Genomic DNA, 27,157 nt, shown 5'->3' with positions numbered 1-27,157 from the left:
CTAACAAAAAAAATGGAAGAGAGAAATAATAGTAATGATTATACATATAAATGTATTCGTACATTTACAAAACAAGTGATGCACAATGCAGTTGCTCACCACCTGCTGACCAATGCCCAGCAGCTGCCCACCTGGCTAGTTTTATAGCTTTTTGACATGATGTCATACAGTACAGGACATCCCCTTGGCCAGTTTAGGTCAGCTGTCCTGGTTCTGCCCCCTTCCAGCTCTTTGCACCCTCCAGTACTGGCAGAGCAGTACAAGAAGTTGAAACATCCTTGGCTCTGCAGCATTGTGCAGCAGCAACAACTAAACCATTGGTGTGTTATCAGCATTGTTTTTCTCCTAAAGCCAAAACACAGCATCATACTAGGCACTATGACAAGAATCAACCCTGTCCCAGCCAAATCCAGGACACTAAAGCATCTTGTCAGGCCACAAGGTGCCTCACCAGACGTGTTTGGGTCTCCTACATGTTAAATCTGTTTGTCTTCTGCAGATGTCTCACATGCTGTAGAGGGCCTCAAGTGACATTAGTCACCTTTGCGTAAGCAGTGCAGTGAACCTTCTTTCTGTCTGACCTTACTGCTTGTTACGATTTAGTTTACTCCTTTCTCTACTTAGCTTTTCAGAGTAATGCCTGGTAGGGAAGGGGAGCAGCCTGGGTCTCGTCTTGTTCATCATTTGCTCCTCCTAGACAATTTTTTGTTGTTTTTTTTTTTCAAGTGTAAGGACTAGGAAGAATTTGAAATATTGTAAGAAGGAAATGCAGAATGGGCAGAAATTCACACTGAGAACTGAACGTAAAGTTTGGGGACCGTGAATGAATCCTGTTTTGTTCAGCACAAGATAGCCAGGCCTGCAGATTGTCTGAAGCACTATACATCTGCCCATACAACTATTCTGTTTTCAAGAATGATGCAATAACTAGTGTGTGACCTGCTTGGTAAAAAGACTGAATTCACTGAATTAAATATTAATGGATTAAGAAAACCGAAACTTTCATAAAGGAATGGGGATGAGAAAGCAATCAGGGGAAAAAAGGCCCCAAACTACACTAAGGGCGCAAAAGACTACTGCAAAAATTCTTCTTGCGACCTCTAAAAATGCTTTCAGTCAAAATCACACAAAAAGAAAGATGACAGCACATGAGGACAGAAAGCAAAAACTTCCCACCTTTAAGGAGGATGCTGGTAGTGAAATGAAAACTGAGTAGCTTGAAGTGTTAAATAACCAAGGGTATCTCAGGGTTTCTGACTTTCTTTTTTTATAGAGACACATATAGCTTGCCTTTTCCATGCCATGAAATACATGAAATAAAAAAGCCCACTATGATAACTTCACCCACATAAGTACTGAAATCAGCAAAGCTACTATTGTTCTAAACAATGGACATAATTTCAGTGATGTTTGATATTGATATATCAATATATTGAGGTATAAAGGAGGTAGCTTCCCATTAAGCACCTTGGAGCGCTCATAACCTGATGGAGTGACAAGAACTCAACTTCCAAATCATGTCAAAGCCACAAAGGCATTCACAGAAGAAGAGCCATGGCCCAGCTGCTCCAGAACAGACCTTTTGCCATGTCTGGCAATAACAACGCACATAGGCACCTGTGGTATCCCAAGGTGGGGGTTATGCAAGGCAGCCAACCCACCCTACTACAAAAAGTCTGATGGCTCTGCAGCAACCTGGTCTCCCTGTATCCACACTGGTGCTGCACAGCCTACATCAGCGTATCAGCTTTTGGATTAGAGAGTGCTAGCTAATATAAAAGGAGCAGCTCCTTCTCACTGCTGACTATCCTGTACTTTTAACAAGTACTTAGCTGAATGAAAAACAGAAAAGACAACATACCAGTGTCTATCACATAGAGAGAGAATCTAGACAGAAATACAAATTAATTCCCTTCTACTGAGAGAAGATCTCATACAAGCGGCATTTGACTGATTCCACTGTTGCCTGCATTTAGGAGCTTTTGTTTGCTTTTTGGGGGAAAAAAAAAAAAAAAAAAAAAAACATTTTTGCTGTACAATTATATTGTACAAATAATCAGCTTAAATGAGAGGAAAGCTTTCTGTCCACACAGAAAAATAATTGTCCTTAAGTATGTTCCACCTCATGTATCTTCTGTGACCTTACACAGTACTACTGGTTTGTATGTTAATTTGCCTAATATAAAAAAATAAACTCCAGAAAAATTGTCCAAATGCTAGCCCTACTAGAGTACCTTCTGTATATTACTGTTTCTTACACTTACTCTTTCTTTTGAGACTTCTCAAAAATACCTTATGCAACCAGAAATCTTCAACTTGTAGGTTTTCTTGGTTGTTTTCCTTCTACTAGTTAAGCATTCACAGAACAGAAATTTCCCAAAAACATGAATGAACACTTTGATTCACATTACAAAAACGCTGATGCTCATTTTGGCATTTAAGCTTAAACAGATTTTAAAAAATACTGAAGTTCAAAATCTCAGGAGCCTGGCGAGCTAATCAAGTCTTGCTAGTTTCTCATCAACTGAAGCAATTTCACTGGCATTATTTGGAAGCAGTGTTTCTATTTAAATCTATGAATGAGGGCTGAAGATAATGTGATCAAAAGAAAAACATTCAGTAAGAGCTCATGCTTTGCACTGCATGTTACTAAGAGCAAATAAAAATGAATGGACTTCAAAAGTCTACACTCACTGAGCTTACTCTGTGACAATGTTTTACAAACTAATTTACAAACCTCACTCGTGCTGACATTGCCATCTGCATAAAATATAGCAATAGTCACATCCATCCTTTCACAAAGCCTGTGATTTAAATAACCTTTAAAGTTTAAAACCCAAAGTAAACAAATAAATAAATAGATACAATTGACCCAACATTCATTTTCTAAGATTCAGCTTTCAAACTCAAATTCACAGTTTTCTGGGAAAAGACTTATTACTTTGAGTGCCTCAGTTCAACATTCCTATCAACTATGACTGAGGTAATGATAGGTTAGGAAGGTTAGCCAAGGCACAGATTGTGATCCCTGGGAATTGAGGAATACAGGGACTGGGGACTGCAGCTTAAGGACTATTAGAATCCAGACAGAACTGTAATTTTAATACTTATTCCTGACTCTCCACCTGACTTTTAAATCAGAATGCCAGGGTTTACTTTACACTGACTTAAACAACTACCCACTGTGCAAGGCAGTGGCAAGTCAAGCCTCCAGGTAGCAAAGAACACTACAAGCCCTAAGCAATGCATGCACCACCAGTGAATAAACCAGGACCCACGGCAACAGCTCTGTCCACACCAGTGTTTGTCCAGCGAGAATGATCCCGGGGAACTTCTCAAGTGCAGTATTTAGTCAAAAGAATAAAGGACACTTTCATTGGGCAGCCTGTACCAGTTATTGCGAAGGCTGAATATTATCAGTGCTGTGTAAGAGTAAAGCAGAACAAGGAGTTATCCTGTTCCACTGTTTATGATTTGTGACCAGAACAAAATGTGACACTCTCTCACCTGAAACTGGGAGAATAAGAGTAAATAAGTAAATAAGTAACTAAATAAGCTACGCATACCTCAGGCTTAAGGCTTCGCAAAACAAAACAAAGCAAAAAACCTTCTCCAACTGAACACGAACTTGAACAAAAACCTAAACATACAGAGGGAAAAAAAGCACTAATATAAAAGCATTGATTGCACAGTCAGTGAAGTTTTCCACTCTGATTTTTCCAGACTCTAGTGCTGCTGAGATCTGCAGTGTGCTAAGCAAATGATAAAATGGAGGATACTGCACTTTAATCTGGATTCTAAGAAAATAATCTGCCATGCTAAAGTCCAACTGCCTGTTCAGCCTCTTCTACCTAGGGAATCAGTCAACTCAGCACTGCAAACAACAGCTAACCAATACATTCAAGTGACACGGGAAAAAAAATGAAGAATGCATACTATGCAACTGCTAGTAACACCAACAAGTATCCAAAAAGGAGGAACAGCAGAAAACATTTTAATGAGATTTTAGAGGTTTTAGCACTTTGTGCACATATCTGCAACCTCTACAGCAGTGGCAATACAGTCTGCACATGCTACAGCCATGCATTTGTAGCTACTGGTTCACCTAATTGCCCAAAAACACAGCTGTGGCTGGACTCGTTCCTGGCACCAACAGATTTAAAAAAAAAAAAAAAAAAGCCAGAACAGCTAATTGAACAGGCTGAAGACAGAGAAGCATTTGTTTCATGCACTTAACGTTGCAATGTTAAGAAAAGAACGAAAAACTGAAGAAACAGGTGAGGAAAGATGCTGAACTCTGAGATGACAAAAAGTAAGTTGCTAGGCTTAGAGTTCGTGGGAGAGGAGAATAAATAGAACTCTGCTGTTCATTACAGAAAGATAAATTAGAAGTTCATTCAGTTGGATGCCAGTTTAACCGGCATTTGGCAGAAAACACCCAATCTAATCTAACAGATGTGAACTAAAATCACCTTGTTCAAAATGTTGAACAAGGCATATTTAATCTTATTACACCATACTAGAAACACAAAGTTAAGGATAAAGGACCAGCCACCAAAAGCAACCACTGCAATGATCTCATTATGCAAAAGGAATATTTATTTTAAGAAGTAACATCATATCATCCTCTAAGACATTTACATCAGGCAGCATTTTAATTCATAAGATCGTACAGATTGCACTTTCTTGATAAAAATTATTCTGTAAAAGTAAAATACATTTTAGTTTAGTTGGTTTTGATTTTGTTTTTACCAAACACTGCTTAAAATGTATCAAATGGATCCAGTTCACTGAATGAAATGGACTAAATATTGCTGTATCCAACAACCAGTTGAGGGGAAAAAGGGTGGATATAACCCAGTGATATCCAACAGACTGTCGCATGGAGGAGAAGTCACATTAATCTCCCTTCAGTGTCTGAAAATTCATTTAAATGGACAAGAACTAGCAGTTTGATTATAGAGTCACGGAATGGTTTAGCTTGGAAGCGACCTTTAAGTTCATCTAGTTCCAACCCCCCTGCTACAGGCAGGGACACCTCCCGCTAGACCTGGTTGCTCAAAGCCCGACGAGTGCAAATATTCAAATACAAAATGGAAAAAAAAAGACTCAAAAATATATCCATTTATGGAGAAGAATGCATTTTGTAATGACAAAGCTCTTTTTCCTTAGACCATACATTAGATTGAAGATTAATCAAATTCATTGAATTTTAAGAGCTTCTGAGGTAATATACCTGCATCAGGGGAAAGTGACTGCACATTTAGAACGCGTGGCTAATCAATTAAGTTAATTAAAAGCAAAACAACCAGAACAAGGGCTAGAAATTACACTAATACATACAAATAAGTCAGGAAAGGTAAAATAAAAGAACCTTTCTATTTTATCTTAAAAGGAAGACAAAGTATTTAAATCCTCCAAAACAACAAACAGGCATTGACTGACCAAGGCATTCTGCATTACTTTACGAGAGCAGAACAGACCACAGGTGTAGCGGAAATGCAAAATCACAGCCTGGAACAGTGATTGAGTGCCTGGTGGGAAGGTGCAAGCAGTGCACCTAAGTGACCGGAAGGGGTGGAGCCAGGATCCACCCCTTCCCAGACCTCATTTAAAAGTCAGCAGTGGAGGTGAAGGTATCTCTTGCTAGAGATCCCTGCCTACCTGAGGCCTTCAAAAGGTAAGTAGAGCTCTTCCTTCATTGTCGCTGCTGCTGCATTTGTGCTTGTTCTCATTTGCTACAGCTGAAGACTTTGCCACCCCACCACTATCACTGTACTTTCCATCCAATTATAGCATTACACTTGGCAAGCCAAGGAGATACTTATTTATGATAGATTACCTTAAAAAAAATAATGCATTGGATGGTCACTGGGACCCCAAATACAACAAAAAGAGTAACTCCTGGGGGAAACCCTAGGATTCTTGGGTTCTCTGGGGCTAAGTGCTGCTTGGATTACTGAAGAATGGGGACCTATAAGGGACAATGGTCCCATTATTAATTCCCTTTCCAAAATGGTGGATTTCTTGAGTAAATTAGGACAAAACTTTTTGACAACTGAAGAATAGTAGCAGCATCTGCCATGGCATAGCTGCTGCTTCTCACTATTAATGCATATCATTCCTCAGCAGAAAAATTAAAAGATAAAGACATGCTTTTGAAAGCTTATATTAGTCAACTGGAAAATAAAATTTCATCTTTGACAGGGCAAACTGCGCTGCCTTCTAATTGAACTTTCCCTTTGAAATTAAGACGCGCATTACTAGAAGGGGAAAAGGACTTGGATCAGCAGGATCCTTGGATCCTACTTTAATCCAAGAACAAAAAGAAGGCCAAGTAAACTAAAATCCAACTAGAGGATCTGGGAACCTCAGATCCTCTAGAAATAAGGCCCAACTCAAAAGACAAAGGAAATCCAAGACTGACCAGCAGGGTTGGTGCCCAAAGAGTGACCCCCTGCACATACCACACTACATGCAACGGCATGCCTGTGCACAGCTGCTGAGCTCATGGATATGTTACAACAATTTAAGCAAAGACCATGAGAGAGCATACCAGCTTGGCTCTTGAGATTATGCGACACGGGGGCCAAAAGTGTGGCAATTAATGGGTGCAAGATTTCTAAACTTGCATCCATTACCAAATATCTGGCTCTCAGACAAAGACTATATGTGACTGTGATACACAATGACAAAAACCATTCTTTAACTCAATGGATAATGGCAGCATGTAGAATCACATGCCTAAACAAAAGTGATGTTCCAGTAAATATTTGTCTATGGTCCTCAATGCAGGAACTTCAAAATTATATTAGAGAACTGGGAATGAAGGAGGCAATTTATGATGACACAGTTGAGAGTCCTGACCTGGTTAAATTCTCAGCGGGATGATGGACCTCATATTATAACAAGCTCCTCCTCACCAGGTGTCCATACTGAACCCCTTAGTGGCCGCAGAGGCCATCATCCAACAAGCCACCCAACTGGTAGCTGATCTGGGGGGAGACAGAATGCCTTCGAAGCAGATGCACTATCTCCACATTGGAAGGGGCTGAAGTTCTCCCCTTAATTAAAACCAGGAGACCTGCCCTACGGACTCCTCAATTAGAACCCATACAGGTATCCCGAAAGCAAGTGTTCAGTGACTTGATCCGGGCTGAGGTTCAATTTGCAAAAATTGGTCGTCAGCCCAATCATGTCCTTCTCTGGCTATGGAGGCAGTTGGAGGACAATCAAAAGTTTCAAAATATCCCTACAAAAGCAGGGGTGAGAATTATTTAAAAAAATAACAAGAACATGGAACCTGGAAGATTTCCTGGTTCCCAGTAAAAGGAAAAAGCCTTCTCAAGTGATCCATGCTACTATGCCTGAGCGACCTGAGGAAAAAGATTCAGCAATTGCGCAGTTACTTGTGTGACAGGGGATGCCAGCCCCCTGCACCTAGGGCCCCAACCAGAGGCCCTGTGCTGAACTGACTATTTTTTGGTCCCGAAAGAACATACAGCAGGTTATGGCGCTAGTTGATAAGGGTGCAGAAATGTCAATTATTTATGGTGATCCAACCAAATTCCAAGGAGATAGGGTCATGACTGGTGGGTTTGGGGGACAGACCATCCCTGTAACCCAGACATGGTTGAGGTTGTGGGTTGGGTGTCTCCCACCCCAGGAGTACACAGTGTTTACTGCCCCAGATGCAGAGTAAATACTGGACATAGACATACTATGGTATTTGACTCTCCAGAGAACCTTAGAAGAGTTCACATTGAGAGAGAGGTGTACTAGTATTAGAGATGTATTAGGCGGTGCAGGCAATATTAAGAGGCCATATGAAACATGAGCCTATTTGCTTGCCCAGTCCATACAGGATTAGTCATACTAAACACTACAGACTTCTGGGGAGACACGAGGAAACCTCTAGAACAGTGCAGGAGCTAGAAAAAGTAGGGATCGTAAGACCTGCACATAGACCATATAATTCCCCCATATGGCCAGTACAGAAGTCCAACAGCACATGGAGAATGACAGTATTCTTAAGGCTGCACTGAAGACAGACACTCAGTCCCTGCAGGGGTGGACAAAGGGACTCTACAAAACCCTGCAGGACCTGAATGAAAGGCCTAGAGATGGCAGACCCAGTGCCCCAGAGATGCTACAGACAACGTGGGTCTCCCCATTTAGGATCCAAATTACAGGCACCAATAATCAGATAAGACCCCAAATTGGCAATGAAAATAATCTTCTACTCCCAGCCCCTGAAAACCTACAACCTGGTACCCATAAAACAAAATGGCCTTGGAAGGTGCAAGTAGGACCAAAATGGTGTGGCCTACTTGCAGCTGGGGGATCAGTAGTTGTCTCCCCTCCCCCCAGTAATAGGAACGTGGCCTGCAGACATCGTGGTCAATGCTCTGGTTTTCATTGCTAAGGAGACCTTAATCATGTCCAGCACTCAGCTCCACACAGGACTACCTAAAAGATAAATGTATCTAGAAACTCGCTGACAAGAAAGATGTCATGATCTGAAAGCAAAGCAGTTGTATTTTTGCACTTAAACAACAAAGAAACCCTCATCACTTTATTGTATATTGTTTATATGTTCCAAGAGAAAGAGCTGTAATTACACAACAGTTCAAGACACACTGCAGCTAAAAGGCAGAACACACTGGCGTTGTTTCTGAGTCAAACAAAGGCATCCAGATTAAACAAAGGCCATGACCAGATGCACATACCTGAATGTTTTAAAATCTGTCACTCTTGAAAGTTTATAATGCCGTACTAATCCATGATAAAGCTTACTTATATTTTAAAGCTCAGGCAAGTCTTTCTCAAACCTCTAACGCATACTCACTTACGTATTTAACTCCAGGCACAAGTTCCACTGAAATCTGTGTTAAATGCAGTCACAACAAAGCTAAGCATATGTACATAATCACAAAAAGAACTGGCACCTGGAATTGTAAAGGATTTTTGCCCGTTACTAGATTTCAGGTCACACTGGTTATTTTGCATATGACTCCTGTGATTAGCACTTCATTTTGCATGCTTCTTCTAATGCCTGCAAAAATTTCCATCTTCCTCTAGTGTTTTCAACACGTAGGTATGAATTTCCAGCTCACAAATCTGAAGCACATTAACTTTATATAGCATTAACTTCTGTTCCACTTAATATCAAAATGCAGGGATATTGCTCTGGCTTTACTGAACTGGGAAAAGGATGCAAAAGAGAGGCAGCCTTGGTCAAGTGGTGGAATAAGGGGATCCCAACTAGAGAGAGAGATAGTGTTCCTGAAAAACATGTTCTCAGTGCATGTTTTCAAACTTCTCTCTAAATTAGATGTACAAACACATTTAATTGTCTGATCCACACATCTTTTTTACTTTTATCCAGAAAGTTTTTTAACAACTTCAAGTTATATATAAATACGGCCGAAAAGAAAGCAGAATCCATCTTGAGAAATCCTCAGGGACACTGAAGCAATTTTGAATTACCTCTTGAAAGTGCAAAGAGCCACACACCAGGGATGAAATCTTTCCACAGGCAAAGCATAGAAGAACTTACCTGTCTGTTGTGTCCTTTTTGGGTATGTCTTACTACGACTTCTTTCAATGCACTGGTCAGGCCGTGGGAGCTGAATAGAAGGGTCTCTGGTCATTTGAAAAGACATCCTGCCACTTGAAAACACAACAAAACCATTTGGATAAACACTTGCAGAAACCATCTAAGAAACGGAGGATCTCTACACTGAAAAAACGCATAGGGCTCAGTGCATTTTTATAGCTACTCCTTTCTCATTCTCAGCTCTAGTCCTGCAGAGAAAAGTAAATAAATAATTAGTCATTTGATTAGATCCGAAGTTCTCCTTTTTAGTTTTTGTCTCCTGAGAACGTATAGTTAACTTTGTTCAGTTTCAGTCAGTAAGGAGCTACTGGCTCTACCACAGTGGAAATTCAATAAAAAAGGCACAGAGATCCCAGTGCAAAGCGTAACAGAGCACTCTCATTAGCATAGGCTGACAGATTGCAAGCGAAGTACAAGACTTGATTCCCACTTAACAGCAAGGCTCTTCCTTTAAAAAGTAAATACATTATTCTACACTCATTCTAATGTCTCTCTCTCCGTGTGAGTACACAGAATAAGGCGTTCATAACAAAAATGTGAAACAGGCTCCATACTCTTCCCTAGAACTCCATGTTTGCATCTGGAAACTTACAATACAAAGGAAGTAACAGCATTAACTCACATTTGCTGTAACACCTGCAGTTCTGTGATTTAGAAGTCATCAAGTTTCACACTAGCAAGCACCAAGCAATTATATAGATGCTACAGACATAGACTTTCTGAGCTACATGAACACGCTCGACTAGGATCACTGAATTTTCACCCGGAGCCCCTCAGGGGTAGTAAGCACTGGAGAACTATGATTTTCTCAACATTTGTAGAAGTATTAAGAAGGACAAGAAAAATTTCTAATGTTACATCAAAATAATGACATTTTTCAATATTCAATTACAATTTTTTTCCTCCCAAGTTAGCCATAAAATTCTTTCTTTCAGTTCTGGAACCACACCAGTCTCACAAATCCTAAAAATGGTTTTCACAAAGTGTCTCCAGATAAGATCTTCAACTCACACTAACAGCTCCACATACTCACCAAAATGCCTGATCTTAAGGAAAGGAAACTGTTTTTTTTGAAAGCCAGGACTGAAAATAATAATATGGTCTCATACATATGCTGCACAGTGATGAAATTATGGCTTTTGCTTTGAGCTAATGATGCATGCAGGCATAAAACACTGTCACTGCTTTTGGGGCTAAAACAGATATAAATGGCAAAGAAGGGAGACAAAGCAAAGAGAACATTCTCAAAGCAGATAAAAAAGGTAACGCTGCCACTCTGAATTCCAAGAGGAGAGTTAATGTGTCAAACACTAATTATCACTTCAGTTTTTTTAAAAAGAGAAAGAAGGAAGACCCATGGAAGTACAAGACAGTCAGTCTCACCTCTGTGCCCAGCAAGGTCATGGAGCAGAGATGATTGGTGATAGCCAATACAGCTTCACTAAAGGCAAATCATGCCTGAAAAATCTGATGGCCTTCTGTGATGGAGTAATAGCACTGTCAGATAAGGGAAGAGCAACTGATGTAAATTACTTGGATACAGTTCTGCATGACTTACTCGCCTCTAAATTGGAGACTGATGGATGAACAGCTCTGTGGTTAAGGAACTGGCTGGAAGGTAGCATACAAAGTATTGTGGTCAGTAGTTCAATTCCCAGGTGGAGACCACTAACACATGGTGTCCCTCAGGGGTATTGGGACTGGTACTGTATAACATCTTTGTCAGTGACACAGACAGTGGGTTCGAGTGCATCCTCAGTAAGTTTGCTAACACCAAGCTGCGTGGCGTGGTTGACACACTGGAGGAAAGAGATGCCAGAGTGAACCAGACACGCTTGAGAGGTGGGCCTGTGTAACCCTCATGAAGTTCAACAAGGCCAAGTGCAAGGTCCTGTACATGGGCTGGGGCAGTTCCACGCACAAATACAGGCTGGATGGCGAACAGAACCTGAACATGAGCCAGCAGTGTGCACTTGCTGCCCAGAACACCAACCCAGAAAGGCTGGGCTGCATGAAAAGAAGCATGGTAAACAGGGCAAGACAGGTGATTGTCTCTCTCTGTTCTCCCCTCGTGAGGCCACATCTGGAGCACTGTGTCCAGGTCAGGTGCCCCCAGCACACGAAAGATATGGAGCTGCTGGAGTGAGTCCAGAGGAGGGCCACAAAGATGATTAGAGGGCTGGTGCACCTCTCTTACAAAGAAAGGCTGAGGGAGCTGGGCTTGTTCAGCCTGGAGAAGAGAAGGCTCCAGGGAGGCCTCATCAGAGCCACTGCACTGCTTCCCAGGCTCCTATGTGCTGAAATGGTCCAACAGGGGAAACTCTTCCTAAGCACGCTGGCAGGAATTAAGGGCACTCATATCCAGTCTCATAGATGAGGTTTTGCAGGTCAGGATCAAACCAGAAAACCCAAAGGCAGTACAGTCATTCCTCTATATCCTAGAAAAAGGAGAAGCCGGGTCAAGCCACATAACATGATGACCCAAATAATTTAGGTTATAACAAAATATGTAGGAGAGGATGGAACAGAAGCACAACAGTGATCCTGGACGGAGACAGTCCAGACTCAGTCACATGAACTCAGGCTCAGCACTGGCACAGTCATTTTTCCCATCAGTAACATCTTCCCTAAATGCAAGATCCTTAATCCAAGGTTAACAGGAAGATGACTGTGAGTTCTGACTGAATGAAGAAAAGTGTAATAGAGCTACCATTGCACGCTGCTATTAGTAGCTACCACAGCTGCTAAATCCAGTCAAGGAGCTGCTAGAGACACTGTGGGTGATGGTTTTCTTGTTTTTATAAAAATCTTCCCAAGAGGAAGTGACAAAGAGCTGCCTAATAAATAATGGTCATCACTTTTACCCACAACAATCCGTGTATTTCTTAAGTGGTGGTGGAAATAGAGATACGAAAGACAGACAAGAGAAGCCAAAAATAAACTTAGATAAACCTGGTGTATTTGCGGGCTATGGAAAACACCTCTAGAATTTGCCATAACAGTAAAAACGCCTTTTCAGCCAGCAACTTCAAAATAACTACAAAAGATGAAAAACTATATTCCTATGTGAGCCAAAGAAAAATGATAATGGAAAATGAAAGGCCAACTTTCAGATATGATTTTGATTTGCCGCTCTCAACTCTTCCTTTCAGGTTCACTGAATACACAACTCTAAAGCAATTCTAAAAATCAAACCATACATTATTTGGCTCAAAATTGTTCAGCCAGTGCAACAGAACTGGATTTGGCCTCAAGCTGAGCCAGGGAGGTTCAGGTTGGATATTAGGAAAAATTTAGTCTCTGAAAGAGTGGTCAGGCACAGGAACGGGCTGCCCATGGAGGCGGTTAAGCCCCTGGAGGTGTTGAAGAGATGTTTAAATGTTGTACTAAGGGACATGGTTTAGTGGACAGATACTGGTGGTAGGTGGATGATTGGAGAAGATCTTGAAGGTCTTTTCCAACCTTGGTGATTCTATGATTGTATGAAAGCAGGGGTTTGCAATTGCCAAATCCAGTGTCTTACCATACAAAGACCCTGTTATTGCAACTGGCTTAAAATCATGAATTCTCATTAAAACTCAGGAAAAACTACTGGTGTCCTGACATACTGCAATTTATTCTATATTCTGCTAGTCTTTTGTGATCGTGCAGCTAGAACATCATAAACCCACACTTCTTACCACATCTTCCACATATATAGTGTACCATCATACTAACTACCCTTTATATCACACTGCCTGCTTGGTTAACTCTGGCTGAAATTGAGAGTAAGTATTCCCTATACATCCTTAGTCTGAAGTTTACTGCTTCTTTCAAGGCTTATCGTCTTGAAAGCTTACGCAGTTTTTCCCAGACATTCCAGTTAGAAAAGACAGGTCCTCCTCCATTCAGATCTGCCCTCATTGATATTCTAAAATCAACAACACTACATCAGCACTACTGCTGCAACATTAAATATCACCATCCAGATCAGGATCATTTGCAGGAGCTCAGTTGCAGGAGCTTTACAGAAGGATCTCACAGCTACACATTTTCTACACTTCTCTGCACCATCCTTTGATTAATTCCCAGAAGAAAGGCAGCAGCCAGTGCGCTTCTCCATTTTGGTATTTCTCAGACGTCAGATTAAAACCTTTAAGGCATGAACATAATTTCACGACTTACAATGATACTTTGACCTAAAGCACTGAGAGGGTTCCTCTCACTTTCACTGTGAGCTCCACCAGCTCACAGCCAGCTCTAGTAATCTGGGCAATAAGAAGAAACTTTCACATTTGTCCCTGGACTGTCCCAGACAGTCTGGTAAAGTGGTGGTGATTCTTGTTTTGTGAACAGAACTGCCCCAAGGCCTTGCCTTGGTGGAGCTTTTCTCTCACTGGAAGAGAAGAACAAAAGGAATGAAGAAGGAATTAAATTAACAGAAATTTAAGCAACAAAACAAATTCACCTGTACCGATGTTTACAACCTATGGATCCAAACTTGCTGAATTTTCTTGACAAAGAGCTTGATTCATTCTCTGGCATTCTATATAGTTGAAAAAATGAAACAGAGTGAGTTAAACAGGTAGGTCTCAACTCCCCTTCCCAAGAAAAGGAAATACAAATTTCAGATTCCAGAAAAGTAATCTTCTGTCAGTTTTTCTTCATCCACACCTCCTGACAGATTCTTGTAGGGTCGAGAGCTCCACAATGCGACATGTTTATGCGCTCCTCTTTTGATTAACACTTTATTTTAAGGCCAACTGTAAACTGCTGGTACCAGCAGCCTTTTGCTTAACATTTCACAGGAGCAAGCACAAATATCATAACATGATAATGAGACTGCAGCAGGAATTCTGAGCTTACTCATCCACGGCATTGCTAAAACGAACTCCAACCACCTCACCACCTCATCAATTGATTCCTAGCCACAAGTCCTTGCACCTTCCTGCTAGTATTTTGCAATAGTAAAATAAAGTGTTTTAAGACCTGCAATATTAGAAAAATTTCATACATTTTAGTAAATGAGCAAAACATTATAGAACTGCAGTTAGTCTATAAAAAAATAAAAAAATCTCTGTGTTCCCTAAAGAATGCTACTCAGAAATCATAGACACAGTAATGCGTGAAAACAGAAAGCCTCAAAGTCAACGATGCTACAGAGAATTTGATAGTTAAATATGTAAATGTATACAGCAGCTTAAACCCTGCCATATATATACATAGATACTTCAGTTAAAATTTACTTAATGGAACTTGAGATACTGCTTCAAAAAATATTCTACAACAAAATAAACCACTGAATTCCTCAAAGATTTTTAAGCAGGTTTTTTTATATCATTGTAAGAAAAAAGAAGGCATCAGCTTTTAAGAGCATTCTACAAAAATGTCTTGCCAGGAAGCAAGCCTGATAGGTTCTTATTCACTATTGTCTCTCTTCTTTTGGCAAGAAAAACACAATCTCAGAATCACTTACCTAAAAAATGTATGATGTTCCACACAGCACTTCCAGAGATGTTTGCATGTGATCTTGTCACGTGCCTCAAAAAAGAAGGAAGTTTCACTGAACTGAAGACAAAACAAAAGAAATCAATATTGTTAAGAGGAATTCTGCCAGTGAAACAAATCTTCATTTATTGAACACGGGAACTGACTATCTCACATCAATGCATGTAAGAAAAGTCATGAGTATGAAGGTCTGTAATTCTTTGCAGTTGTTCTTTTAAATTAGGTAATTCATTTTGGTTTCTCATCAGTTGAAAATAATTACTTAAAAATGCATTCCTTAGATACCGAAAAACAGAACAGCAAAATGGTTATCAAAACACTTCTGTTCCTTGATTCGGGTTCACAGACGTCAGCTCTTTTCCTACCTAAAAATTAAAAAGGTTTTTCATACAGTTTGTTTCTGATTGTTTCTGAAACCTCGCCTTATGTCAATGAATAATCTTCACAAGGCCCTGCAATATAAAAAAGGACAGGAAGAAACTGGGGAGAGAAACTCACATTTGTCATATATACTATGAAGTAACAACACACAGAGAAAATGCACAAGACATGCAAGTAAAGAAGAATTTACATGAAGCTGGATATCAAAAAGACGAGAAGGAAAGATAAACAGAACAAAAAAGCTGAACTCAAGAGTGATTAAAAATACTCGGAAAAAGGTCAAAGGTTAAAACCTTCAAATTCACCTGCAGAGGCAACAGTGAATAAAGACAATAAACAAGGATATTCAAAGCTTAAAATCTAGTCCCTGGTAATTTGGCAGTCAATGCAGTAGACATGAGGAAACCATAAACCACAGGGAGAGATGAAAGAGAAGGCGGACACATACAAACTATAAAATGGTTCCAGTAGACAAAAGAAGCAACAGACATATCACAGAGCTTGCTTCCAACATGTTAAACATTCAACAACATTCACATAAAATACATTTCCATATATCTGTCGCTCAGTAAAATTCAGAGTTCCATTTTTTATCTGTTATTTTCAAAACGAATGAGTACCCCCACTGGCTGCAGCATGAATCCTCAGCATGATCTGGTAAGACAGCCAAGTCCTAAAACCTTTCACTTACAAAGAGGCTGAGTCATACCACAATGGGCAGATAGTTTTAGGAAATGGATGCCTTAGTGCCAGTTATACTTCTGCAGTGCCACACATAAGTAGGTAAAGAGTTCTGGCAGGTTCCTCACATATTTCTCTTAATAAGGTATTGTGACCTGTGAGGAGCTTGCAATCTGTGAACTAACTTAGTATGCTCTCTAGAATTCAGCATTCCATCTCTAACAAAAATCAGTTAACGTGTCTATTAAAAACACAAAATCACAAATGACCTACTCAAGCACCCTTTCCCCTACCTTTAAACAAATAACAGTAATAATGACAGATCTCTGCACTTGCTGTTAGACTAATTGAAATTTTATTCCCTGAGTAAAGTAGAAATTGGAGACATATATATATATAAGCTTATTTCCTCCCATGGATAATTTTAGTTATATTCTTCCACTCTAAAAGTTTAATGGCTGCCTGAGACAGTGCCATTAAATATCCAAGGAATGAAAATCACATTCTAATCTTCCATCAAAAACACATTTTCCTCTGTGGCACATCACAGCAAAAAAGACATGCTGCCACTGAGAATACTAAAAATGAGGATTTATCTGATATTGCCATGCATAGCATAAAATGATTAAGTATTCAATTATTCCCATAAATGTATTCACATAGTTGCTAAAAAAACAATTTCATGCTTGACGGGGATCTTAACCTCTCTGAAGGATTCACAAGGGCTTTAAGTTGGAGAAAAATAGGTTTCTAATTTATAAAAAGTAAAACTAAAGACCTGAATTTCTGAAGTTTCTAAATTAATTAGTTAATCTAAGTAACTACACAGAAAACAAACAAACAAAAAACACTTTCTGAAGAAGACTGCCAAAGAGAAAATTTGATTTATGCTGGAATTTCCAAGAATAACTACACTGCCTATGCATCTCTGGCAACCAGAGATTCTAGTTTACTCACTGAAAGATCATACTGTTTTTTTATATTCAGCGACATTAGAATGAAGAATTCAATGAAGGCATGTCAAAGAATAGTTTTCATTCACATATTTGACATATAGCAGAAACATATTATTATTTAATATAGATTACAGTTACTGGATCAGACTATCACCTGGCATGATTTCATATAAACCCACGCAACTGTAGCAGTCAGTATTCTTACAAAGAACAATATCAGAGCAGGTCTCTGGTATTACAAGTCTTATGCAATATAATGATTCATTTCACTGCTGTTAGGAAAGAACTCAGTGACTCACGTTAAATACGTAGCATCTTGTTCTTTTTTCATTCACTCCTAATTTTTACTTTAGGCTAACAATCCTCTGCTACACTTGAATTTACTTAATTATATAGTCTCAAAGGAGAGAGTTTATGGGTTTCGGAAAGACAAAGGTAGAGAGAAGTCAGAGTTCTTTTGTTTTTTAAAGTGACTTTTAAAAATATAGTATTTATGCAAAACTTCACTATTAGCCTGAATGCCACTGAAACTGAGGGAAATATTCCTACCATGGAAGAGGTTCTATTTGTCTATCTTTTCTTCTAAGTTACAGTGTTATGATTTTCCCATATGTAGAACAAACGATACAGAACACATCAAAATCAGTTAGCCACTAAAAGAGAGAAGGTATAGCTACGCTGTCATACAATTGCAAGATCTGATCAGAAAACAGTAGTGATTCTGTCTTTTAAAGGTCTTATTTTACAAGAAGAAAAGTCATCTCAGCTGATGAGTTGAAAACCTGGATGATGAACTACATGCTGAAACAGCTATTACTTAGCATGCAGCAGCAAAGGGCTGAAGAATCAAAAGAAGCCTAGCCCCACAAACTGTCAACAAGTTAGGTTATGGAATTCAGATTAGGGAAAGCTGGCTAAAAAATTAAGGAAGGGACCAACAAGCTTTCTGATAATACACTGAGGTTTATTGAGTTTGAAGGAAAAACACATATCTGAAAACTAAATACTGTGTCATAATGAATGCATGTAATAAGCTAAATAGCAGAGTTCTTTTATACTAAATATAAACAAATAAAGTCTAGAACATTTACCCCACGGTTTTTCACCGATGCAGAGAAGGCAATTCATAGCTCTTTATCATATTTCATTTTGTCTTCATTGCAGTCCTTCTAACTCCAATATGACACTGCACACAGCATATCTAGGATTAGGACCTTCTCCACTCACTTTTTAGGACAGTTTGAAATACTGCAAGAGCGCTGTGATTTCTCTTACAATTTTTAAGTCCATATACAAAACGAAAACCATACCAAAGGCAGTAATAATTTTCAGGGTTAATCTTTCTCCCCTGTAGGTGGAGCACGGACCACCATACCTGCTGACACCATGAACTTTTGTTTCCACTAAATGGCAATGTTTTTATCAACTTCAACTACCACTATTTCTTTATGGGCTCGCTGCTTCCGGAGTGGTCCTGGTCATCTGCACGCTGTACTTTGTGCCCACTTCAGAGCTTGTCTCACCTTCAGGGAAAGATGCTTGTGCTCACTGGGCAAGCTGAAAAGCACTTATTTTTGTACTGTGATTTCTGGCCATGCTTATGATTTGCAGCAGAAAGGGAGGGGTCAGGACTCAAAGGCACAGCCCTTGCTGCTCAGTGTGGCTGCTGAGGTGCTTGGCCATCTTCTCCCGGTCCTGAGAAAGGTTCTGAAACTCCATGAGGACAAAGATCAAGTGCTCCGGCTCCTTTAAAATGCTCTAAAAGCTCATCCTGCAGCTTCAAAGCATTGCAGAGCTCACGCTGCCATAGCCTCACCACCTCTTCTACACATGGGAGGAGGGACAGAGAGAGCAGCAAAAAGGCTGCACATAGCTTGACTTATACAGGCTTATAAACAGGTGGGTACTTCAATGTGTATCCACAGCCCCACATCACTATCAGCCAGGACTGATCTGGAGGGCGTCTGAGGTCTCCATGAGGCAGCTGGCAGTTGGTGTGGTGCCGAACCATTACTGCCCCCGCTCACTGAATGCACGTGGCCCTACCTGACCTTTGATAGCTTGCCACAAAACATTCCACGGATCAAAAACATGTTGAAAACACATGCACAGGTCAGGCCTTAGCTGCTGTGACTTCTGACAGGACAAACACTGAACACCACCAGTCAAAGCTCAGAAAAAAAGGCAACCCTCAGCAGGAACTTGTCAGCATACACAGCACCTCCTCAGTGGCACTGAGGAGCAGCGCTGCATAAGGAGAGATCCTGTCCCCCTACCAAACATATTGTCCATGCACCTACACATACCGCATGTGCATCCACACATAACAAATATTAAAGGTAGCTCTGGAGCTACTGCTTCAAAACATTATTCATCACCAGGTCAGGCACACACCTGGATACTATCAATTGTTAACTCCAAAGGGAAATGTTCTGTCTTTTATATATTTACATAGTGCATACCAGTCATAGCTTATGTAACGGACAATGTATTAGTGGTTACACAAGGTAAATCTTTAGGAACATTATACAAGCCAGGAATCAAAATTAATAATGATACGCCAGTTTACATGAAGCATATCAATATCAAAACAAAAGCATATCATTATCATATTATAACAATTTAAAAAAATATTGAAGAGAAACTTATCAAAACAGTGCTTACACTAACGCCTTAGTAGCAATTAATCTAGGCTTATTCAGGAATTTCAATGGTATTTCTCCTTCAAAAATGTTCATTACTGAAGATTTTCCTACTAAGATAAACCATTCTCATAATTTCTGTGATGGGCCAATAAGCAGTTAAAAAAGGGAAATTTAAAAAAAAAACAAAAAACCCTAAAACAACAATCAACCAACCAACCAAAAAATAGCAGCTCTATATTGACCTAACTGTGGTTGTTCCCCTCTGTCCTCCATAACAACTCTGGCTTGAGTGAGTGCTCAAAAAACAGTAAGAGGAATAAATCAAATGAAATAGTCCTGCATAGAACTGTAACTCAAGGTGGAATATAGAATAAGGACCACATTACAACTATTTTTCAGATTTTAGTAAATATGAAAAGAAGGTTAAATGTATATATTTATATATATATCCAAATTCTTCCACAACAATTAAAAAAACATCTTGTATTTAGACAAATTTCAGCCACCAGACTGGGGAACATTACATGCTTTGTAACTACCCTGAAGTTCATCTAGCATGCATCAGTGGTTGGTACTGCTCCCGAAAAGTGTCTTTACCTACTGCACCTTATGAATTCTGCTGAGACTCTTCACCTGACTAAGAAAGAGCGCAGAAGAAGATTTGCAAGAAGTTGCCTTGCAAATGTGTAAATCATTTTTAATTACACTGTTTAGGGGACTATTCTGACTTGAAATAAACCAAATTTTTAAAACACCTCTAAACAAAAATTTCAGACTTTCATTAGACCCTTCTCTTCAAACAAGAAAACATGAAAGCAATTCTTTCACACATTCAACAATTTCTGGTTGGGAAAAGAGGAATATGAAAAATATCAAGTACAGAATCTTTGCATAAATTCTGGAAAGGAGTAAATTCATTCACTTACGTGTTCAGACACAGTAAAACCTAAGTAAAAGGTGCTGTTAGCAAAAACAGAGTGGGGCTGCAGGGGACAGTACACAAGGGCTCGGTACCTACGGGCAAAAAGAGCTCTGCATCTTGAACCCCCGAACATTATTACATCTGTGCTCCCAGCCTACAAAATCTGCCAACCCACTTTCTTCTCTATTTCATTTACTTCCTTAGATGAGAGAAAACTGGAAAGAAGGTGGTCACATCCTCTGTGACAAGGTCTTGTTTGAGGCAGGAGGACCTTCCACAGTCACCCGCATTGCTGAATCACTTCTAGCAAGGTTGCTCAACAGACATCTACGCTACCAGGAATTGTGCACAAGTATCAACGCATCTCTGTTTTCTTAAAGGAATCTGCATGAAAATACCCCTTCATTACATTCAAAAATTCTCTGCAGCTGTATGCTGTTTAGGGAACAACCTACACAGGTGAGAGGTTCCCAATTTCATCCTGATACTTCAGGGCTTCACAAAAAGCCCACATCTCAGAATTCACAGCACAGGTCCAGTCAGGGGACAACAAAATAAAGATACAATGATTAATATTACTGAAAAATGGCTTCTGTCTGCTGGTCCAGGTCTCGCATTTCACATGTCAGAACAAGCCACTGATGGGCAAATACCAAGAGCAGTATTTTGTTTATGAAGGGATAATAGCAATACCCCTAGGGAGAAAAAATGTAATACAAGCAAAGCAATGAAGCAATGAAAGATAAAACCAAAATCCCAACAGTCATACTTTCACACAATAGCAACAGGTACGCAGGAAAAAATACACAGAATAAACAAGCTAAACACACAGGAAATGTCCTCATGGAAGAGATCTGAAAAACTGCAAGTGTCTACACTACAAAACAGGAAAGGTGAAGCACTTTATTTATTGCAATATAGTACAAATATCTTGTGCTTATTAAATAATCGAGTTTATGAAAAGTTAAGCAATGTGAACAGTAAACTTGGCAGCAGCAGCCATAAACAGTTTATCTCAACACAGGCACCCTACAGTGCATGTCTGAGGAAGCCTACAGGCACAGAGCTGTACATTTAGACCAACATTTCTAAACCTGTGAAGGACATTAGGTGCCCACTTCCACATGTTTATTGGGAAGTACACATTCCAAGTCTTCTGACAGGTTTGAAAAAATCTAAGACAAATTTATTTGAAGGAAGATATCAAGGAAGCTCCTGTAAGTAACCCCATTCAGAAGAAGAGAAATACTTCATGGGCACTAAAAGCATAGAAAGTTTCCCCTTGATGAATACGTGTATCCTTAAAAGGTGCTTGCCAGTGTGAGCAGAAGTAGCCAGTATGTGGAAACATGGAAGGCAATCCAGCCTGCACAGGGTTTTCACTACAGTATGGAAAATGTGATTCAAGAAAGCACCAATAAACTCAGAAACAATCTGCTCTTCTTATTACGTAACATTAACTCCTTTGTTAAATGCCATAAAGCTCCAGCTAAGACATGGGAAATTCTATGTTATTTCATCTTTGGTGTTCTTTCCAACAAATTTTTGCAGATGGCATGCTTCCACGTATTTCGTTTGGAGAGTGTTCCTCATAACTGCCATTGCCTTTGCAATTTTTCACTGATCTTAGGGCTGTTTCTTTTTATTGTAATTATGCTGTCTCATACTAGCTAATAACTTATCCTCCTTATAACATTCCTCCCTTCAAATTTTCTTATACTCGTATCCATTTTCAGACTGCACTTGAAAAAGTTCATGCATTTGAAATTTCAAAACATATCCTTTACAATCCACTGTGCTTATTTGCTCAAATATTACTAAAGGAAAAAAATTAATCTTTCCATGACAGGGAGACAAGAGTAGAAGCAGTTCTCCAGATCCTGCCAGCGACCGCTTCTGGCATCCTTCACCTTCTTCATAATCTGGCAATATCCAAGTAACTGAATTGCCTGGAAATCAGCTGCACATTCCAGACTTGGTACACCACATCTGTTACAAGGAAAGTATTAATTCCCTGTGCTGTGAAGTGACATCCCAGGACAAAGGATGGAGCAAAAATGGCATGTTTTGTCTCCTATAATGTCATATCAATGGCTTTAATACAGAGACTAAGGCTACCTATCCCAATTAATAACTTTTGCAAAGTATCGCCACAAGAATGTTTACAGAAAGGGAGAGTTAGGTTCTTCTGTGCCATTTTGGCATTTACTTTACTAGCTAAGGTATGAAGAACTGAAGAAACACTTCAAATGAGCATTACCTGCAATGATGGGACACACCCTTGTACTTACTGTTCTCTCAAACAATTTCCTAAAAGTACCTGTTGAGACTTGAAATTACCAAATGCTGTCAAAGTGTTTGTCTTAAAATCACAATAGCAAAGTTCTTGTCAGACATCAACATCCACAATCAAAACTTCAGCACATTTTCCAAATCTCCCCGTTTCTTTTTGTGCAACACATTAAACCTTTGCGATTCCACACATTTGAAAACAAAAATTAAAAAAAAACTATACATCTGTACCACCGAACAGAAACTGCAGTGTCATTTCATTGCAGTCCACACAAAGTCAGCACCCGGTTGTACACGAATAGGTATACATCCTTCAAGAGAAACATTGAGAAAACTTTTCCCAATCTTCTTCCAATCTTTAAACAACTCCGATTTCAATAAACGCATCAGCAGAAACAGACTACCCATGGCTCACCACACCAAACAAAAACAAGCCACTTCTGAGTAACAACAGCAAAACTTGCCAGTACATCTGCAAAAGCACAAGAAATGCTATCCGTAACAGAAGGAGCACAACCAGTCAGCAGTATGCTCACATTTCCCAGTTTGTACTGAAGGCATCAAATGGCCTCACAGAAAAAATCATGGATGAGTCTAACAACCGCTACATAGGTAAGTGAACATATGTAGATAATATGCGGAATACTGCCAGCAGGCAAATACTTCTTACAAAACAATTGTTCTGTCTATAAATTTTCAGCGCTGATCTTCCAAGGAGGCCTACAAAGTATTTTCAAAAAAAAACAACAACCACCCCACAACCTCATCCCTACATCATCAACATTCTCTCCTGCCTACTTCTCCACTCCCCATGCTGCATAGGTGACAAATATTCTTCTCCTTTTTCCACTGAGTCAATCTAAAAACCTCTTTCTATCACCTTGTCATCCTAGCTCCAATGGAACCAGCAATTTTTTTCTCTCAAATAGTCTAATGGAACAATCATGTTAAATTCTGACAAATGTGTTTCAAGCTATATTATATGGCTGCATCTCTTTCCAAGCTACAAAATTAGTTTTGCCTAAAAGCTTCCTGTGTTTTCCTTACTTCAGCTTCCAATTGATCCCTGTTGATTTTGCCTTGTTTAAAAGCACTATGTGTCAACATAAACAAGGCACTCCAGAGCAGTCTAACATCCAGAGTACAGCAGAAAATCATAAAGGTTTGTTATAATTCCTACTCTGCTGAAGATCTCTCCCTTGGCCTACAAAACTTGTGCAGAAAATCTTTTCTCCTTTCTTTAATAAAACTGCAAGAGCCATCAGGAACATACTACTCTTAAGGATAGTTTTCTGGCAGTGAGTACCAATAAAATTAACTATACTTAGCTTCTTGAAGAAAATTTAAATAAAATTAAACAAACTTTGCTGGATACAAAAAGAACTGTGAATTATTTGGAAATGAGTTCACTCTTGATTTTTTTTTCTTACAGGTTTAAATAAAAACTCACATCTTTTCCAAGGACTCTAAGTTCAAACTGCGTTTCCTTGAAGTGAACTTTTGTAATTCTAGGCCTGTAATATTGGGAAAAAAACAGACAGAACTTAATGAGACTTAATTTATCAATTATTAATTCATAAATAATAAAATATAGAGCTGTATCTATTTATATATATATATGTATATTTATATAAAGATAAAAAAAGATTCATAGGTTGGATTTTTTTTTATTTTTATATTATTTGGATATTAAATGAAAATTAGTAGTACTTAACAGTAACTATGTTAATGTGAAATATTATTTTCAACATTTGCATTATAAATAATGAAAAATTCGTGTAATGCAAACAAGGATACAATACTTTTTTAAAAATAGTAATACAATTAACTTTTCAAACATATTCATCAAACGACATATTTCTGTATAATATCATTGTTTTTGTTTTGACACAGGTTGCAGTTAAAATACACCTACCAGAAATATTTTCCTACTTGCTTTTTATTCTTGTAGACTACAACTCCTATGGGTGTTAATCCTAAAAAATATTCAGATTTGTTTTCACCCTATAAAATAAAAACAAGTCACTCCGTTATTCACCATTATTTGCACTTGGCATCACTGTAGCAGTGAGGTCTAGGAGGAAGCCAGCCTGATTGACTGACTTGAGCATGCTGCAAACAGGAATGTAGCACTTCATCTATGCACAGAAACTCCAGAATGAAACCTTCTATGTGCAGATACAAAGAGGCAAGAAACAATGGTAGCAATGGAAAGAACAGAAGTTGCCATACCCTATGATGAAAAACAAAAACATTTTTTCTGTGGAATTTTTTTGGCTGTTCAGCAAACCTTAGTGCATGAGGTTAGAACAAAGCCAACTCCAAAAACCTGCCTGCTTGAGCAGACAAGGAGAAGTCCTGTAAGCTCTTAGCTAGAGAGCACAAATCACAAAAAATACCAACTGTGAGATCAAATAACAGTAGAAGGTGGCCTCTTAGTATGTGAGGTTTCTCACATACAACTCCAAGAGCCTTGTTTCTGTTACTCAGTGAACTACGCACTAAGGGCGTGTTTGCTTTTAACATGACTAGCCAAGGAAAAGATGGCTCTTCATGGGCACAGCCTCAGACTTGAAGAAAGGCTTTCATTACTACTGTAATACAAGTAGAAAGAATTACATTCATGGGTTAGACCTGGGCACGCACAGTGCACCCCTGGCTACCCAGGCAGGAATCCCTTTGCACAGCATTAGCAAACTAAGGAGAAAAAAAAAAAACAACAACCTCAACTCTGCTAATTTAACAAGGTTTTGTTGGATCATGTCAAAGCTTGTTTCAGTAACTCCCCTAGCTGTGGGTGGGAGGGGCAGAGAGCTCATATATGAATATGACGAAGCCACGGGGTGCATTAAAAATACTGAATATTGTGGGCTAAACAATTTTCAGCAGGAAATACACACTTAATCTTCTGACATTATGTTGATCTCTTTATTTTCTTTCAAGTAATTTTACAGCATTCTGACATCTGACTCAGTGAACTATTTTGCAACTCCCCATCTGAAGCTCTGATTTTCTTTTATTCAAAAAAGCCTGCCACAAGCACAATTATTCAAACAAGATAGGATGATGTTTCCACCAGGAGTACATAGCCTCCAGGTGACGACTCAGATCCAATCCTAACAAACATGTTTTACAAAAAAAGCAGAGGCATTTGCTGAGACAGTACAGGCAATGTGCAATGCTGCATGGTATAGCAGAGGGAAGGCTCGAAACATGTTCCATGTCTTTAGCAAGACCTTCATAATTAACATCAAAAAAGGACAGAGATGCTACTGATGCCCCATACTAGTTTTTGCAATAGTATTGAAAAGTTATCTGCATTCACTTATTTACAAAAACATAATGTGAAAATTCTTGTGTCAAAGACAAAAGTTATAACGCTCTCTTAACTCTTCTGACACTTGCCCTGAATACTTCTTATTTATATGAATTCTTTTTTCCAGGGTAGAGACTACCATCTTTTGAAGGTGTGATACAATCACAACCTCTCATCTGAAAACCATTAGGCTTCTGTACATATTAATGACTTATTCTATTTAGTCTGTAAATGAGTCAACCTTTGCATTCCTTTGGTACACTGTTATCTTTTACGTTATTCTGTCATGACTAAGCAGTATAAATACACTCCCCTACAATACCACAATAGATTTTCTTGCATTACTACCAAGATTAAAATAGTTAAACAATACTTACATAAACAGGATGGAGATCCACTCCATACATTTCCAGGGATTTGGCCACCTCTAAGTAGTTTGCTTCTGCCTCAGCAGGAACTTGACCCCTGTACACAAAATTCTGCATAACTGCATTGCATTTCCAGTCACCATATTAAAATAAATCATATGGATAAACACAGTTTGCTGGACATACAAACAACCTTTCCTACCATTTGTTTGCACTGTCACTCTCCTTGTAGCACTTGACTTCCGCTCTCTTCAAGTAGGACTGGACAACAGACACAAACTTGTACTAAACTCTCCGCTATAAGAGCCTACCACATATACATACTATCACATATAAAACATATACTTACTGCAGTGTTTAATTGTCATGGTTTTATGATTTTCGGTTATTGGTACTCCACATCATAACATCATGTAGTGGATGTACCTGGTTCTCAGAAGAGAAGGACTACTACATTCCCCACGGCACTTTGCTCCTCTGTTACCATTTT

At 39.2% G+C, this 27,157-nt stretch overlaps 1 protein-coding gene across 10 annotated transcripts in view; it reads right to left on the bottom strand.

Annotated features, from left to right (window-relative positions):
- EPB41L4A (erythrocyte membrane protein band 4.1 like 4A) overlaps nucleotides 1-27,157 on the bottom strand; it is a 133,023-nt gene that overhangs the window by 33,331 nt on the left and 72,535 nt on the right. For all 10 annotated transcript variants that reach the window (XR_002433179.1, XM_021379633.1, XM_021379632.1 and 7 more), the window contains 6 exons: nucleotides 26,677-26,764; nucleotides 24,899-24,987; nucleotides 24,434-24,497; nucleotides 15,075-15,166; nucleotides 14,067-14,144; nucleotides 9,560-9,672 (listed from right to left, as the gene is read on the bottom strand). Coding sequence is in view for 9 of the 10 variants with exons in the window: in XM_021379633.1 (XP_021235308.1) it covers nucleotides 9,560-9,672; nucleotides 14,067-14,144; nucleotides 15,075-15,166; nucleotides 24,434-24,497; nucleotides 24,899-24,987; nucleotides 26,677-26,764 (524 nt within the window). In the remaining variant the exon portion in view is untranslated. The remainder of the gene's footprint in view (nucleotides 1-9,559; nucleotides 9,673-14,066; nucleotides 14,145-15,074; nucleotides 15,167-24,433; nucleotides 24,498-24,898; nucleotides 24,988-26,676; nucleotides 26,765-27,157) is intronic.

This window comes from Numida meleagris, chromosome Z (genome assembly GCF_002078875.1).
Source record: "Numida meleagris isolate 19003 breed g44 Domestic line chromosome Z, NumMel1.0, whole genome shotgun sequence".
Lineage (NCBI taxonomy): Eukaryota > Metazoa > Chordata > Aves > Galliformes > Numididae > Numida > Numida meleagris.
Note: the sequence above shows the minus strand (reverse complement) of the source record. Positions and strands in the feature narration are given on the sequence as shown.